The following is a 17,761-nucleotide window of genomic DNA, read 5'->3' on the forward strand; positions in this document are numbered from 1 at the left end:
AGCCTCACAAGCAAAACCACTAGCAAAGCGCTACCACTGTGGAGGGGAACACACCCCGCTCCAAACGGGGTCCGCTGTGAAGAGGTTCCTGCCAAAGGCCCACAGAAGGCCAGCCCAGTAACTCCTTGTATAGTTAGAGACCCACTCAGACAAGAACATCTGAATTTTCCAGACAAAACTTACAACTGCCACCTCGACGTCCTGTCCCAAAGGAGCTGCTTCCGCCGTTAACTGGGCAGAGCCGACCAGTTTCCAGGGCAGCTGGGCGGAAGCGAGCAGTGGAAAACCACGCTGCAGACGTGGCTCTTCACCACCGCTCCTTTCCCAGTAAGGCCAGGGCGGACCTTGCAGTCGTTTAAAGGTAGTTTCCTGCCTTCCTCCAAACACCTGACGGCACAGGGAAGGGGGTGGACGCGAGCTGCACTCCCTCCTCAGCACACTCGTAAGACACAGTCGGCAAGGCTCAGGGTCTGTAAGCGTTTGACAACTTCGGTGCCACCTGGGCTCCTCCAGAAGGGCTGCATTAAACCCGATGTGCCGGCCAACCCCTAGGAAGGCAAGCACACACCAAAAGCAAGGCTGGATGGCTGTGCAGACCCGGCCCGCCGCCTGGTTTTGAGAGCTTTCTGCTCGAGATGGCTCCAGTCACCTCCCCCAACACCACCATGACACTTTGTGGGAAGAGCGTGAATTTGAGGCAGATAAAGGTAGGATTTGTGGCTCTTTGCCAGAACAAAAGGATCTTACAGGGACTAAAGCCAGATTCCACTTGTCAGCACCCCCTCCAGCCACCCAAGGTAACCAACCAATCCAGACCCTGAGGCTTTCCATCTTTGGACAAGTTCCTACTTTGCCTATAAGCGCCTCAGAGGCCAACATGAGTCACTTCATGTCAATACAGCAAAGTAGTGCAAAACAATAAATTTTTATTTGTTCACAGTTAAACACAAGCAACTGCCTTGACATTTTAGAACATTCTAAGAAGGACAGCAAACCCTTTTGATTCCAATTCCCATTCACTAAGATTGTACCATTTCCTCTTGCAGTTCGCATTTATGGCATCTGATGTGGATTGTTTGACATGCTTTTAAGATCAAGACGGGAAGGTGTAAACCTTTTGACAAGAGATGACTTTCTTAAATTTAGCTAAAAGCAGTCAGCCAAAAAAAATCTCTTTTTCAGTGATGGGACCCCTTTAAACTGCAAGTTAGCCACATATGGTTGATCCATGATTGAGTTACAAAACTAGATTATGTCTTAGCAAAATCTGTTCCTCCATAATATATTTATGGTCCATAGACGTCTTCTGAAAAGTGATCACTGATTCTTCCTAGTGCAAAATGCCTGGCTGCCTCTTCAATAAGCCCAAGTGTCTGCTGCCAAGAGCAGCGCCGCACCCTCCCGTCCAAACACTGTATCAGGGTGGGGCAAGGGAGGAGGGGTTGGCCTGGGGGGGAGGGTCTCCTCTAAAACGTCTACTCCAATGGTTCAACTAGTTTACTTATCCCCAAGGATGGACAATTTTGTGGCACCGGGACGGGAAGGGGGAGAGAAAGCTCCTCTGCCTTCGTTAACTCGTTTCAAGGCCAGAAGCCGTCGTGGGCCCAGGTGTTCGACTATCGCAGGCAGGTTCCCCTTGTAGCTACAGCCATCTTCTCTCAGGGCGGCACATACAGACTGCAGGACGGAGTGGAGAAGACGGAAACACCGCTCCCCCGGGCACATCAGAGTCACGGACGGGGAAATGAACCACGTGGGGACAAGGGTCACAGCAGCAGCCCGGGGGCCAGGCCCCAACCTCAATGTGTTCTTTCATCTATAAAGAAAAGCTTAATCAAGTGCAATCAATTCCTCTGTCACAGTCTGGGGGAGGGCAGGGGCACATGTCAGAGAACTCTGGATGTAAACAGATACGCAAACATCTTCCCATACTCATGGCTGGTCAATTTTAACGCACGTACCTCGAAGAGTGAAAATGCCCAGAGTGAGACATGCCGATTTGGGTCATTCCACGAAAGACAGCTTTCTTCCCCACGCGAGACACACACTTCTGGGTGGGCTCGGGCTGCTCCCGGAGCCACTCTGAGGAGACGGCGGCCTCTCAGAGCATCCGCACAAGGTGGGTGGCACTCCACCTCGACAGCAGCTCTGGACTGAGTCTTCACTCTGCCCAAACCCTCCTTAGACCTGTCCACACTTTCTAACACCTCTTACTGTTTTTGGTTAGAAAAACCGCATCTCCATGTAGTACTGTCTTTCACTTGTTCTTCAGTTATTTCTTTCTGGCTTCAAGTGGTATGTTCTAGTATTTGGTGAAAATTCACATTGACTGGTCATAGCACTTTTGTTATATTCTCTACACAGCAACACCCAATTTTTTACTCTTAACTGTGAGTCTGAACCTCTGTGGTCTCCACGGACCCTCTCTCATCATCATGATCGTCTTACTTATCCTTTTTACAAAACTACTAGAGTTTTACCTTTCTCAACAAAAACACTGGAAACTACATGTGCTGTTGCAAATGGGGACAGCCCAGGTCTGGAGTTTTGTTTCCCACTGTCCTGGTTTTGCCCAGTGGGGAGCTGGCCTCTGTGGCCATGGTGGCACGGTGGGCTAATCTTTCCAACTGTCAGTGGCTTCCAGGACATTTCCCTGGATTGTAACAGTTTACCTTTTAAGAAGAGTTTGGACTATTTCCACCTAAACACATGACATATATTCTGGCTCACAAAGCAGCTTATCTATCATTTCTCTCTCCACTCACAGAGCCTAATAAGAACCTTCAGCAGCTTATTCCCAAAGGTTGGGTAGTTTTCCCTCCTGAAAAACTCTGCTGACAAACCTAGGGAGGTCACATCTACCCACCCACCTTATGGGGTTGGTCCCGGCACTCATCTCCAAGGAAACCTCTGACCCAAGAAATGGTCTTCATCTCCTACCTTTGGATTTCAGTTAGTTTTCTTATTCATGACCAGATATGTCTTCCAATTCCACAGTAACAAATTTCATAGGCTTGTGACAGAACCTTGTCAAAAGCTTTTTTAAAATCCATGAAAGTTCTGTCTGATAGAGATCCATGTACTTATTTACCTGTAGTAGATTCAGGAACTCATTTTCTCTACGGAGACCATGCTATCATCTCCCCTCCCGCCCCCCCGCAATGATACTGTAGTGCTCCCTTTTAAAACAAGGTTTCACGCTCCCAAGACTCCCAAGAAGCAGACTCCCACCTTCTCTCAGGGTCTACGCTGACCCTGGTTAGCGTCAGGTGGCGAGCGGAACAGGTTACGGGCACTGGCCAAACAGCTCTGAAGCAGGCAAGCCTGCTCCAAGTGACGCCGGTGGAGCTTAACCCTAACGTCTGGGAATACAGGCTCTGCCTTGAATGTGACGGTTCTACTGCCTTTGCCCTGCCTGTTGCCAGGCCTGAATTCTCTCTCGGGAGTTCCTCTACCACTATCACCTTTCCATCCTTAAAAATACTCACTGCAGCATAATCGAGTGACCCGCTGACTCTTGGCAAGTCTATGATTTTCAAAACCAAACCAAACTTTATTATCGACTCAAGTCCTTTGCAATATAAAAGCCTAAATTTTCAGGCTGGGTAACTTCAGCATGACTCCAGGCCTCCATCCCCCAGCCTTGGCTGAATAAAATCCATGGCCTCCTAGAGCCCAAAGGAAGCTGAGTGCAGCTGCTGGGGTCAGCCATGGTTATAAAGCTGAGCAAACGGATGCCCCGGCTGGAGGAGCATGCCAAGGCCCTCCAGCCCAGGCCCCAGTCCACTTTACCACGCTGCCTCCTTCTTCCCTGTATTTTTACAATCTGTCCATTAAAAATTTTTTTTTCTTTCTTTACATTGGCCTCCTTGCTTTTGCAGTTAGGGTAAAGGCTTTGATTTAAGTGCCTGGTATCTTTGTTCTGTGGCACAGATCTCCTGGGCTTGGGGAGGGGATAAGCATTTAGAAGCAGTTTTAATAGTTACCTGGTAACTTTTTTTTTCCTGGATTTGTTCATGTTTTCCTTTTCTAAATAAAACTGTAATAGGAAACCAGAACATATTGGATTTTAAGCTTTCCTTTGGAAAAAGCTGAATTAAACATCCGTGGTGTCATTAATACTCCACATCAGGCATCCAGCGGCAATTGCTGGCCCCGCGCTGGGCTGGAGCAGTCGGGCACACACCCTCCCTCAAGCTGGGATCCATCAGTCACACCCAGAAATCCTGTCCCAGGGAGGTGGTCTGCCAGTACAGCCATGGTGATGTGGAGTCTCATTCTCTAGCTCCCTTTGGTTATTTGGGAGGCTAGAATATTTATTGCCACACTTTAAAAAAGAGACTTTTACCCTCATGTGCTGGAAGCTTCCATATGCACTAAAGTTTCGTACCATTTCAGTTTGCCATTTCCCTCTTCATGGATGAACGCTTCTACACTTTTAACTGAAAGATGAGAAAGAAAAAAGCCAAGTTCACTGGCTCTTTCCTACCAGTCTCCCCCGCCCCCACCTCAGCCTCGGCTGGATCACTAGGCAACAATTCTTAGGCTTCTAGCATTCATTTCAGGAGCACCTGCTGAGTTCAGATTCTCTGCCACGACCCATGTTCTGACTTGTGTCACCTCTCCCAAGCACGTGCAGGCAGCCCACTGGGCCCAGGCAGTCAGCTCTGTCAACCCTCTCCAGGACTCTCCTTTAATGCTCTGCCATGACCAACACGTGCAAGGGGAGCAGCATCAAGCCCCCTGCAGGGTCGGCCCCTGAAAGTCAGCATTGGTGTGAAAAAGCTGTTACCTTTTTGGTGGCCTAGAATCTACTATAGCGAGGCAACTCTCACAGCCTGAGACACGATGGTCATAAAACGTTGAAGAAACTCTTTGGACCTTCAGAGCCTTTCTGCTGCAGCATTCCAGAGAAGCTGACGTAAACAGGAGGCACACGGGACAGGGAAGAGAGGCAAACAGCTAGCACCGCCCCGCCTGCAGGCGCAGGTCCTCATCCCCAGCACTTTCCTTTCCAGGGAGCTGCTCCAGCCACCATCCTCCCTCCTGCAGAGAGCACGCCTGACCACCCACACCCCAGCCTGTAATCAGAACAGTACCAGCTTTCGAGCAAACGCCACATAAGCAAGAGGTAGTGGGGCAGGGGGACAGAGCATTCCCAAAGGGGAGCATGGTCTCCACAGTGCCAGCTCCAGACTTTTCCAACAACAGACCTTTGTTCACATGGAACTTTCTAGGAAGCTTATCAGAACCGCCAAAAGAACTTAAGAGAGAATAAACCATTGTTTTTCTAGATCTGCGGCTTTAGATGATGGATGTTAGAACCAAAAGCAGTGACAACATCTCATGTGAAAGCTCTCATGTGAAGATGATCAGCTTTGCATGTCACATCCTCCTGGAAAGGGACAAAACCAGACTTACCTGTGATGCCAACAAGGACCTGGGCTCACGGAGAGCCCGCCCAGCTAACTGAGCTTCAGGAAAGGAGCGGGTGGTGTGTGAGACTCCAGGATTAGATTTGGCCTCATATTGCACAGGACACAACCATTTGGGGGGAAAAGGAAGAAAATAAAGCTAGTGAGGAACGCACCCTGGCCCTCGGGTTAGTACACGCTGCCAGGTAAATGAAAGAGAGGGTGGCCGAAGGGAAACTGAAGAGGCATTTCAATGCCAGATCCAAAAACCGTTCTGCATTCAGTCAACTGTCAAAGGACCCCCACCCCATTTCCGCTGTGGGAGCTAGCCCCTCAAACCCTGGAAACGGGAGAGCTCCGAAACGGGCGCTCACACGTCCCGCTCCAGGCCGGCGCTGCGCGGTAACACTGCCTGGCACCGTCCCTAGCTGTGCTCGTGCTGTGCCTCATTGTAGTCCATGATACGGAGCTGCCCCACGCTGTCTGGCTTCGGGGGAGGCGGCTGCGGGCCGTCTAGGTTCAGGGGGGGCTTGGCTTCCACACCCGAGTCTTTGCCCAGCTCTGTCTTTAGGGTCTCAGAAAGGCTACTGCTGGTCAGGCTGTCCTCATCGCACTGGCTCTCACTCTTATTACGAAATAGCTCTCGAGCCTTCATGCCCAGGAAGCTTTTTGAACTAGGAAGGGAGCCGACAGTCACAGGGATGCCCGCGGTGGGCTCTCCCACGGCAGTCTCCCAGCGACTGCTGAGCGGGCCCACCCTCGGGTTTGGGGGTTTCTCCGGGGTAGAAAGCTCACTGCCGCCGCTGCTGCTGCTGCTGCTGCTGCCTCCGGGCCTGGGAGGCTTGGTCTCCCCGTTAGGGCCAGATGCCTCTTCATTGTTGTGCCCTGTCACAGAATCCGAGCAGCCGTCACGACAACAGTCGAGCCTGTAAGAAATCCGAGGATGAGAAAGGGAGCTGGTGGTTGCAGTGCCCGTGTTTGGGAAGCATGGAATTACGCGGACGCGCACTCGCACCGACGCTGAGCTCTGCCGGCCCGCTCTACGTTCTAGAAGAGAGGACTCCCGTGTTGAGAGCTCATGAAGAGAAACCTAAGCCACAACCAGGGATATCAGACGGCGATCTTAAATAGGAACGCTTCCCAGGACCATTATCAAGTGACTCGGGCCCCAGGACAAGGAACTCAGAAGGATGGCTGGGTGCTCTGAGGGACGCAGCTGAGAGCTGCAGGCTCGCCTGTCCGGCTGGGACCGCTGCTAACATCACACGATGCCTCCCCGCTCTGTCAGCGGCAGCCTCACGACAAGGCCACGGCTGCCGACTCTTTGCTCCTACCTTTCTTCCGCTGCTTCGGCTGCTTCTGTTTTTTCTTCTTCAAGTTTTTTCAGGAGGCCATCCTTCTCCAACCTGCCATATAAATCTAAGATCTCCAATTCAAACACTTGGGTGATCCTCTTCTGAGCTTCATACCTGCTCTCTGCGGCCTGCAGCTGTCCTCTGAAAGATACAGACCACCCCAGAATGTGGGAAGTTCTACCTAAATACATCACAACAAAAACCCTTCCCCCTCCAAGTTACCTTGCCTGGAGTTTGACATCCTCTAAATATTTTTTCTGTTCCAAAAGAAGGTGGTCTTTCTTGGCTAGATGAGATTCCAGTTCCAAAATCCGTTTTTGAGCAGTATCCAGCCTCTGATTCTGCTGGAGAACATGGCTTCTGTTTTTTTCTAGTTCTTTCCGATATGCAGTTTTCATCATTTCTACTTCCTTAAAACAAAACAAACAAACAAAAAAAGGAATTGGAGTTAGTACTTTTAGAAAATGAAAATGCCATACCCACTTTGCAAAAGCAATGTAACAAACATTGAGAAGGTACTTTATTAGTATATTGCTAGTGGAAATAGAAACTAGTACAACTTTCTGGAAAGTAGGCTGGCAGTAAGTACCTACTAATCCTTCCCTGAAATCTATCCCTTAGGAAATCATTTGAAACATGAATAGACATTTGGGCACAAAAATAATCAGCACAGCATATTCAGAAGAGCAAAAAACTAGAAACTATGAAGTCTAACGTCAAGAAAATAAGTAAATTAAAGTACACTTTCTATTTAATAAGTTTTAAAAAATTATGTGTATCAGTAAAAGATAAAAAAGCAGATTATAAAGGCACGTGAATAGTGTGATCAACCATGTTAACACACACATTCTGAAAACACGCCAATATTCAGTTATGATTTCAGCGCGGTGGCGGTGTGGGCCGGCGCGGTGGCAGCGTGGTTCAGCGCAGTGGAGGTGTGGTTCAGCGCGGTGGCGGTGTGGGCCGGCGCGGTGGCGGTGTGGGCCGGCACAGTGGCGGTGCGGTTCAGCACGGTGGCGGTGCGGTTCAGCACGGTGGCGGTGCGGTTCAGCGCGGTGGCGGTGTGGGCCGGCGCGGTGGCGGTGTGGTTCAGCGCGGTGGAGGTGTGGTTCAGCGCGGTGGCGGTGTGGGTCGTTTGTTTTCTTTTCTACTCTTCTCCCTCCCCTAATACCAACTAAGATAAAGCCTGAGACGCAACAGGAATGAACATCTGCAGACCAGGTACCCTGACAAGGTTTGTCAATCATGCCAGGAAGACAAGCTGCCTGCCGACGGATGGAAACAGCAAGTGTGCACTATGCTCAGAAGAGAGGTGGAAAGGATGCTTTTCTAACAAGTATATGCTACGTTTGTGTTGTGTGGCTTTTTTATGGTGGTAAAATATACATAAACTTAAAATTACCATACGTTGTCTTTTTAAAAAAGATAATAAACCATAAGGAGCAAGGAGATGAGCTTCCCTGAAGGCACCCCACCTCGAAGATGACCAGCAAGTCCAATGCTTCCTCGGTCAGAATGGGATCGAGTTAAGCTCAGGACTGGGACCAGATAATGTGGCCGTTCTGGCTATGCCTAATGGCTCCAGACTTCGGCATAGGTTAGGTGAACAAACTGAACTTTTGTCGGAAACGACAGTAAGTATTTACGGAGAATCAAGCAAAGTATTGAACTAGGAACATCTATGCGCTATCACTAACTCTCACAGCCATGTAAGAGGGGCTACACCCAGTACCTACCAGCCATTCCCCACCTGAGGCTCAGATACCCATTTCTCGTCCCCTACTGGACTGAACAAGAGGAAGCCCAGCTCCAGGTCCAAAAACAGGTTCAAAGCCATGGCTGGCTAGGGATGGACACATGACATAATCGTGGCCAATAACAAGGGTGGGAGGTCTGGTGGAGAGTTCCTGGGAAAGGTTTCCTTGATGAGAGAGACCTGCAGGAGGCGATGCTCTCCTCCTCCAGGGGACATCATGACATCTACCTGTGACAGTGTTAACTGTGGCACACACTTTGCAACCAGGAGCACAGACAGCCCAAAGACAAGGTTGAGAGGATAGGTCGGGTGGTGCAGAAGAGTGGAAAGAACCAGGCTCCTTGCTGCTGTCCCTCAGCTGCTGACTTGACCAACCTGGAACTCACCTGCCTCGGGACTTCTTGTCAAGAGAAATAATGAAACTCTTTATGGTTAAGCCAGTGTAGTCTTTTTTTTGTTGCTGCTTATGGCTGAAGGTTTGCAAGTCAGTATCACCATGCGCATTTTATGAACTGTGAAGCCAGGCCCAAAGAGGTCAGGTGGCTTGCTTGAGGCCCCAAGGGCGTAAGTGTTCCAACCAAAAGACGGCACCGCGGCGCCCATCCACATTTCTCTTGGGAGAGTTAGGACTGTGTTTAAGTAAGCTTTTTCAGAGGTTCTCCAGTCCCTCAGGTCTCTTTTCCCTTCTTTCTTTCTCTGAGGCCATTATACTTCCAAAATAAGTGAGAGCTGGTTTCTAGAGAAAGTTCCACATTCAACATCCTTCTAAAGGGAGTCTGAATCTGAGAGTTGAGAGAAGCTGAGAAATAAGAATAACTATTATGAAAATTCCACCTCTCTGATTCTAAGACTACTCCCTACATTTGGCCAAGGAAAAAGAAAAAAAAGCTTTACAAAGCACAAGCCCAAAAAATCCTAAAAAGAAAGCCTGTGTGTGATGAAGAAGTTAGTGACAGGAGGCATCTAAGCATTTATTCTTAAAATTCCATTCCCAACTCATTCACCAACATTACCCGAGGCTATTTATAAAGTGACATAAAACTTCTGCCTCGACACCACTGGTAAGGCACTAATTAATGTAAGATCATCCCGACGCTGGCCTTGTTGCCAAGACTGAACCACCATCTGCTGAAATTAAATTCAACATTACGAAGAAAAAAAATATTTATAGCAGTATAAACCTACAGCCCTCAGAGTTATATGCTAAACAGAATTGGCTCCCCATCCTTTTTCTTTATCTGTCAGCCTGTCTCTCTCTCTTTAAAGAAGGGGGCATGGGTAAGAGAAGGAAAACACTTTTGGGACTTCCCTGGTGGTCCAGTGGTTAAGACTCCACGCTTCCATTGAAGGGGGCACAGGTTTGATTCCTGGACAGAGAACTAAGATCCCGCATGCCGCGCGGTGTGGCCAAAAAAAAAGAAAAAAAAAAAAAAAAAGAAGAAAAACATTTTTATCATCTAGTCTGTACCCATTACCATTATGTGCTTTCACATATAACTGATTTAATTTCAAAGCAACCCAACTAAGGGAAACAAGCTTGTGTGATAGCTGGAAAGTGCCTGTGTTGCCAGACCAGGGAGAGGTGGAAATGACACTAGGTCTGCCACGCCATCTTTCAGGAAACAATTCATAAGCCATTCTCTGTGCTGTGCCATAGGCATATTGCCTGGGTCCTAACAGCATCCCAGGTAGGGTCTGGCTCCCCAAGCCCACATACCTTTGTGGTGTCTGAATGCTTGTTCTGCAGTTGTTCCAAATACAGCTCGTTGACTTCCCCAAGAACCAACAGCTGCCTGTTCAAGAACTCCATCTGCTGTTGGACCGACTCACTATTTGAGAGCTAGCAAAAACACAGAAACAAGCAAAGTGAAAGACCTGACGACACAAAGCTAGCAAATGGACATTAAACAGGGAACCAGCTAGGAGCACACTATTTCAGGGCTGAGTCAGTGTAAACAACCCCCGTGGTTTCAAAGGCCACAGCACAACGGCTGGTGGGGAGGAAGGCATACAAGGGCAACAAAAATGGACAGAAACGTACTTCAAAATTGTCCCTATGCAAAGGGGAAGAGGCACAAATGCTCCACATCAAAACTGGCCACCCACAGGGCACCTCGAGGAGATGGGTATGTACACAACCACCACAGCAGGGATGTTAGGTCCAGGGGGATAAAGCCCTGGGATAAACCCACAGGTTCTTGAGTAAGTGATTTACATACGAGTGCAATGACTTCCAAAGAGGAAAAGATCATAGCTCAGAAGCCTGAACGAACTCTTCACATTTATGTAAACGAAGTACTGAGAACAAGTTCCCGGGATACACACAGACCAGGGCTCAGGCTAGGCAGTCCCCTGCTGCAGGGCCACCCACGCACTGTCTGATGTTGAGGAGCACCTCGGCCCCTGCCCACTCGGTGTCAGTAGCATCAAAAATGTCAACCAGGACTTCCCTGGTGGCGCAGTGGTTAAGAATCCGCCGGCCAATGAAGGGGACATGGGTTTGAGCCCCGGTCCAGGAAGATTCCACATGCCGTGGAGCAACTAAGCCCATGCGCCGCAACTACTGAGCCTGCGCTCTAGGGCCCGCGAGCCACAACTACTGAGCCCGCGAGCCACAACTACTGAGCCCGCGTCCCACAACTACTGAAGCCCGTGTGCCTAGGGCCCATGCTCTTCCACAAGAGAAGCCACCGCAATGAGAAGCCCACGCACTGCAGTGAAGAGTGGCCCCAGCTTGCTGCAGCTAAAGGGGGCCCGCGTGCAGCAATGAAGACCTAACGCCGCCAAAAATAAATAAAAAACAAAACAAAAAACGTCAACCAAAAATGTCTGCAGACATTGCCCAGTGTCCCCTGGGGGGAGGGGAGCAGCGTCACTCCCTGCTGGGAACGCCTGACACAGACACACAAGTAATGCACGTGTCCTGTCTGGAGGAAGAACATCAGCAGTGGTGTAAGCACAGCCCAGCTTGCCCGTCTCTTACCTTCTGAGACACCTGGCTGAGCAGCAGCTCGGTGTGGCACACCTTGCTGTTGGCCTTCTTCAGTTCTATGCGCAGCTCCGCGATCATGTTCCTGCAGTCCTCCAGCTTCGTCTGCCCAAGGAGACGTGCCAGGAAGTTACAGAGTGCCAGCAGGCCAGGCCACGGGTGCACCTGGCCATCGGCCCACAGAGAGCCAGGAAAGCCTCATGCCTCTGTTGCTCTACTATTCTTGGGCCATCAGGCTTAAAACTAACTTCTTAGTTTTAAAAAGTAAGTTATAGTTAATTTCTGAGTTTCTGACTGATTATCAAAAGGAAAAACAAAAACCAAAAAAAACCCTTAAATCTGCAGTTCCCCAACTGTGCACCAAAGAGCCCTAGGGCTACACAGCAGGCTCACAGAGGCGCTGTGGGGCTAGTTTTAAATTTCGAGGGAAACACAGCGACATCTACTGGTCATGATGTGAACTACTAGCTAGAGGGAGCTCAGCGTTTCAGTATCAGGTGTTCTACGTGCCTGTGGAACACGTATTATCTTTGCAAAGCTGGGCTTGTAGGTGGTTGCTGTGACAAACATCACCATGAGAAAACCAATGTGAAACAGGAATTGAGGGCGTCAGTGTCTCATCTGATTCCAAGGTCTGAGACTCGGCAGTGCCCAACAGGTACACATACCGCATTTGTAAGTGACCATGGTCACTCAAAAATGAGATTGAAAATTGAAAAATAAAGTATGTGTATTATTTTCTAACAGCTACTAAGTCGTTAGGACCTAAATCCTAAGTTGTCTGGATCTACTTACTGGGCAGAACAGTTAGATGTTTCTTTTGGCTGTGGAGTACCAGGAAAAAATTATTGAAATGCTAACAGAACTGTGAACCCAGAAAGCTGGGGACTCTCTGCCCTAAATAAAATGTAGATGTGAAATCTACCTGCCACGATTTCAGAGATGAATCAGGTGCTTTCCCGCCCTTTCCTGGCGGCCTCTGCTGGGCGCTGCCGTTCGTACCTGTAACTCCTGGCTCTGGTTGTAGAACTCCTCCCGGTCGTGCTGAAGCTGTCTGATCTGGCTGTGGAGCTGGGTGACCACCGTGTCTCGCTGCTCCTGAAGCTGACTGTATCTGGCTTGTTCTTTCTGCAGACTAACCTTCCATATCTGGATGTCTTTCTCTTGTAACTTCAACTGGTCTTTCTAGCAGAGACCAAAGAGGCCATCATTTTAGCTGCCTTCCAGCATGGGCAGTGACCCTCAAGTACAATGTGTGCTGCAGACGCTTCATCTGAACAGGCACGAGCTAACCACAGGCCCAGAATCTGACAGCTCACTGCTGTCTAACTTGGCTTTTGGTCAAGGGTTTCCAAATTCCACATTAGCAAATGGATCAAAAGTTGCTTAAAGGACTTTTCTCAGCGATCAACTTGCTCCTGATACTTTCAAAAGTCCTAAGCCCCAGCACTGAAGTAAGTGCTGGTACTGGCCAAGGTCACTAAAGTGACGAACACTGACTGAAAGCTTACCTTGTACCAGCAATGGGCAAATGCTTACTGACACGGTTTTTTTAACCACCACAGTTAGAAAGCAGATGCTGCGATTATTCTTCTCATTTTACACAACGGGTAACAGAGGCCTCCAGAGGCTAAATGACTTTCCTAAGGTAATGAGTGTTAGAGCCAAGGTCACTCTCCAGGTCTGACTGGCTTAACTGCCCTCCAAGTTTCTGCCATAAAACTGCTCCAGGAGAGCTGGTTTTACCTTTGGAGAAACAAAATCATCTTTTCCCTCTGTTACCATCATAGCCAATTACAGACCAACAGACACAAAAAAAACACTTGTCCCCGTGGGTTCGAAGAGCTGCAAGGGAATTTCGGGATGTGGCCGTTCGCGTATTAACCGCAGAGACGGAGTGACCTGCCCCAGGCCGCGCCAGTGGGCGGCGCCAGGACGGAGAGCTCTGGCCTCGAGCCCCGCCCGGGCCCCGAGGTGCTCACCATGGCAGCGTTGTGCTCCTCCAGAGCAGCTGCCCTGATCACCTTGCGCAGGAGCCGCCTGTTCCGAAGCGCGTGCTGCTGCCTCTTAAAACGCTCATAGAGTAACTGGTTGTGCAGTAAGAGCAACTGGTTACGGAGGGAGCGGGTCTCATCTGAGGGAGCGGAGCCTGATTGTAAAGCAGAGGGAGGGCGGCAGAGATGCCTTTTACATAGCGTTCAGTCAAGCCCCGGCCACGATTCTCGATTCGAAGAAACAAAGTCACTCACTTTGCAAATGACCACCTGGTTTCCAGCCACAGTCACTCACTGGGGAAGGGGGAGGGGCAGTACCTACTACCCATCTTCCTTTTAAAGGAACGCACAGGGGTACAATGTAGGATGGCTCTTTGAGAGCTCCAAGTGTTTTTCCCCACAAATCTGCTAGCTAGCTAGCTAGCTAGCTAGCTAGCTAGCTATGACTCCTTTTCTTGCTTCTTGGTAGGTTCTTGCTCAAGAACTGTCCCAGCACCACTCACTTCACTTGGATCTTTTCTAGGGAAGGCTGGCATGAGGCCTGCCTCTTTGCACTTCTGCTCTCAAGCACGTGGTACTTGCCACTTTACAAAAATAGGAAATGCTGACTTTGCAACATGTGAGAGACTCTGTACCCAAGCAGATAACCTGGCTGGAGCAGTAGGGAAGGGGAGATGTTTCCTACAGGGCACCTCCTTCAAGGAGAGAAAAGGCAACAAGCAAGCAGGATCTCTATGGGCTGGATTTGGAGCTAAAGTAACAACTTTACCTCCGAAGTGGGTCCAGTCGACAGACTTGCTGGGTAAAGACAACCTAGGAAAAAAGTTTTTGAGTGACAAAGTTACAGATCTTACCTAGAAAAACTTAACTGGACTTTTAATTGCAGTAACATTAGATCACTTCCTTGTGGTCACAAGTGCACAGGCATGAGAAAGTTTCAAACACAAAGCCCACCTGGGGTAAGAGGAGGGGCCTTATAGTAGATGGAAGGGGCCCCCATTAAGCACGACCAAGTTTCCAGAGTGGAAAGGCCCTAACTTGGAGCTCATACTGTAGCCTCTGAATTTTGGTCAGCTCTCCAAGGCAACTGAGTGATCAAACACACTGAGAGCTGTTTTCAGCCCTCTCTGTTGAGAAGCTACTGTCACCCAAGGTTAAGGAAAAAGCAGGTAATTTACCTGAGTCTATTACACTAAACTTCACTCAAAAAGAGATCTTAAACATTACAGTTATCTGTCAAATTCCACCTTAGGTTATTCTACAGAAGAAAAATTAAAACTAGCATTCCCTAAGAGCCTGTTTAGAAATGGCATCACTGTGGACCAGTGATTCCCTTACTCTTTCTCCAGATCACCTCTAAAAGTGTAATAAAGAAGGGGTGAAAACAGCGCTCTCTGACAGGTTCCTAAGCCATGTGAGCAGGGGCAGGCCACCATGAACTTGCATTGAGATGCTGACGGCTTTTATCTTCCATCTAATGGACTATGTTACCAAAACAGAACAACAACAAATCTGCAGCTGGAGAAGGAGACTTTGTGACTGCTCTTTCTGTATTATTTGAACACCATAACCTCATCCTCAAATTTCCAGAGAGCAAAGATGAAAGCATTTGAGCTTCCTCACAGCACAGTGGCACGGAACAGCCCAAATATAAACGACTCATTTTTAAATGGCCTGTTACCTAAGGAATTACCTGAGTTTAACGCGCCTGTGCGGAGGATACACACATTCATGTACATGAAAGGCAACAGGCTAGGAGGACGCCTGACAAAACAGAGAACCAGCTGCCTCTGGCGAGCACAAGAATAATTCCTGTTTCCAACCACCGGCTTCTTGTAGTTTATAATCAAACGGAACGTTTAAAGAAAAAGAGAACAGCGCTGCCGCGCCTTACCTGTTGAGCTCCTTGCTGTGCGCGTCCGCCCCTTGCTGTATCAGTCTGTCCAGCACTTCCATGGGGGAGGCAGAGGGCGTGCAGTCCTCCTCTGTGTTCCCTTTTGCTTTCTTTAGCAGTCCCTCCGTCTTCTTGCTGACAAAATGACGGGCAGTCTTTGGCAGTGCCACCTCAAAAAGATGATCGTATGGGGGAGGCTGCCCACTGCCAAACCCCACTCCCCTCTGAGGTGGAATCTTAAAAGGGCTGGGAGCGAGGATGCTGCTCTCCAGAGAGGCCTGGCGCTCTCTGTCCCCGGCAGGGCTCTCCTCGGCGCCTCCGCAGGGCAGCTCTATGGGGGTAAAGGCTTGCTTTGGGGTGTCAGGCCCCAGCCTGTCCAGGGTGGAGTTCAGAGGCTCAGGGTTCGCACCGGTGCCCTGGGCACTGGAGACGGCTGAGTGGGTCTTCCGCGGGCAGCCCGGGAGACTGTCCCGGTAGAAGGGAGAGTCAAAGCCTCCGCGAGGAGCTAGGGGCTCGGCGTCGGCTGTTGTGATCTCAGAGAGTTCTTTAGATATTGCCGCTGCGAGCAGGGAGGGAGAGAAGAGACAGCACAGTCAACAGGCCAACCTGGGGAAGGCCAGGCAGTGTGGGGCCGCACGCCGCCCTGGGCCCCCCAGAGGGACAGGTACACAGTGGCCTCCCTTTACCGGGCACAGGACTCAGAATACAACTCCCAGCTCCTCCCCCAAGAGAAGAAAGACCAAGCAAGCCTGTGTGTGTTGACGCTAAATCCTGGTACTAGGGCAGAACAAGGGCTTTATCAACTCGCAGCAATCCCACACAAGCCCAGAATCCCGCACATGTTACCTTCTTCTTTATCTTTTTCTATACTATCTTCTTCAGAAGCCAGGTCACCTAGAAACCCTGGAAGATCACTGAGAGTGACAGACCCTTTGCTCCCAGGTAGCTCTTCTGAAGAGAAACAAAGACAAAGACACACACTGGTCATCCCCGTCACTGTGAAAACTGCTTCCACTGTAACAGAATGGGTCTACTATGATTCCTTCTGCTGAAGAGAGGAAGCTCCCACAGAAAGCCAAAATATTACAATAATCTAACTAAAGGTACCAAAAAATCATCCCACAGAAGATATAACTCTCTGTTCTTAACATCTCAGAGAACAGATAAAGCCACAGTTTGACCAGCTCAAAACACAGGTACTTAAAAGCTTTGGGGGATGTTGTTATTAGGCTGGCTTTTAGAATTAATTATATGTTTCGTTATCTCTGGGCTTCAGTGATTTGTGGTGTTCCAGAATTTCCCTGTTTCCACATATAACCCATCAAGAATCAAGCAAGGTCTACTGTTACCCAGAGATTTTACCTAATCCTCTGTCATTCGGAAGATGGTGTTGTCTATGTAGACAGGGCCTTGCAGAATCTGTTCTCTCTTCCTGAAAAGACAGGTACCATTTATATCACAAGGCAGAAAATTGTGTACATGTTCTCTAACATTAGAGAAATATCCTAAACACCTAAAATTTTAGCATATTATAAAGGAGTTTAAAGTTAAGCCCCATGGTTCTCAAACTGTTTGGTCGCAGGATGCCTTCCTATTCTTAATAATTATTGAGAATCTCAAGGACTTTGTTTATGTGGTTATACCTATTGATAGTTACCATGTTACAAACTAAAACAGAATTTTAAAATTATTAATTCACTTAAAAATAACAAACCCAGGAATTCCCTGGAGGTCCAGTGGTTAGGACTCCGGCTTTCACTGCTGAGGGCGCGGGTTCAATCCCTGGTCAGGGAACTAAGATCCCACAAGATGTGCGGCGCGGCCGAAAAAAACCGACCCAATACATGTAAACATAAATAACATAGTTTTATGATAAATAAAAATAAGTTTAGTGAGAAGCGTCAAGCTGTTTCACATTTTTGCAATCCCTTTCATATCTGGCTTAGGGGAAGAAAGCTGGGTTCTTATGTCCGCCTCTGCTCTGCTGCTAGGTTATTCTGGCTCAAGTGTATGAAGGAAACTCTAGAGCCCACAGATAAGTAGTTATAAAAAATAAACAGACTTCTTAGATAACGGTGGATGAGCATCTTTGATGCTCCACTAGAACTCGACAAGGGGTGTTTCTTCCAGGTTAGTTACAATGCAGAATCTGAAACCATGGCAATTCACTCTTCACACTGGGTCAAGATCCCCTGGTCTGCCTTGTCCCCCAAATGCGTCTTTTACCTACGTGTGATTCTATAACATATACACTGGGCATGTAGAATGGGTCACCAAGTTATGCAGATCTTCTAAGTGTGGCAACATTTCATTATACAATATCAAAAACTCAAATTATTAACCAAGCTTCCCAAGACTT

General features: G+C 48.8%; 1 protein-coding gene across 6 annotated transcripts in view; it reads right to left on the reverse strand.

Annotated features, from left to right (window-relative positions):
- Window positions 1-906: 906 nt before the first annotated feature.
- TSC1 (TSC complex subunit 1) overlaps window positions 907-17,761 on the reverse strand; it is a 48,709-nt gene continuing 31,854 nt past the window's right edge. For all 6 annotated transcript variants that reach the window (XM_082400717.1, XM_082400715.1, XM_082400713.1 and 3 more), the window contains 11 exons: window positions 16,765-16,834; window positions 16,249-16,353; window positions 15,403-15,961; window positions 14,278-14,321; window positions 13,497-13,663; window positions 12,517-12,699; window positions 11,509-11,619; window positions 10,243-10,365; window positions 6,992-7,179; window positions 6,749-6,910; window positions 907-6,340 (listed from right to left, as the gene is read on the reverse strand). In XM_082400717.1, the coding sequence (XP_082256843.1) occupies window positions 5,839-6,340; window positions 6,749-6,910; window positions 6,992-7,179; window positions 10,243-10,365; window positions 11,509-11,619; window positions 12,517-12,699; window positions 13,497-13,663; window positions 14,278-14,321; window positions 15,403-15,961; window positions 16,249-16,353; window positions 16,765-16,834 (2,214 nt within the window). In that variant the 3' untranslated portion in view covers window positions 907-5,838. The remainder of the gene's footprint in view (window positions 6,341-6,748; window positions 6,911-6,991; window positions 7,180-10,242; window positions 10,366-11,508; window positions 11,620-12,516; window positions 12,700-13,496; window positions 13,664-14,277; window positions 14,322-15,402; window positions 15,962-16,248; window positions 16,354-16,764; window positions 16,835-17,761) is intronic.

The sequence above is a fragment of the Balaenoptera borealis genome (assembly GCF_965194805.1).
Source record: "Balaenoptera borealis genome assembly, chromosome: 8".
NCBI lineage: Eukaryota > Metazoa > Chordata > Mammalia > Artiodactyla > Balaenopteridae > Balaenoptera > Balaenoptera borealis.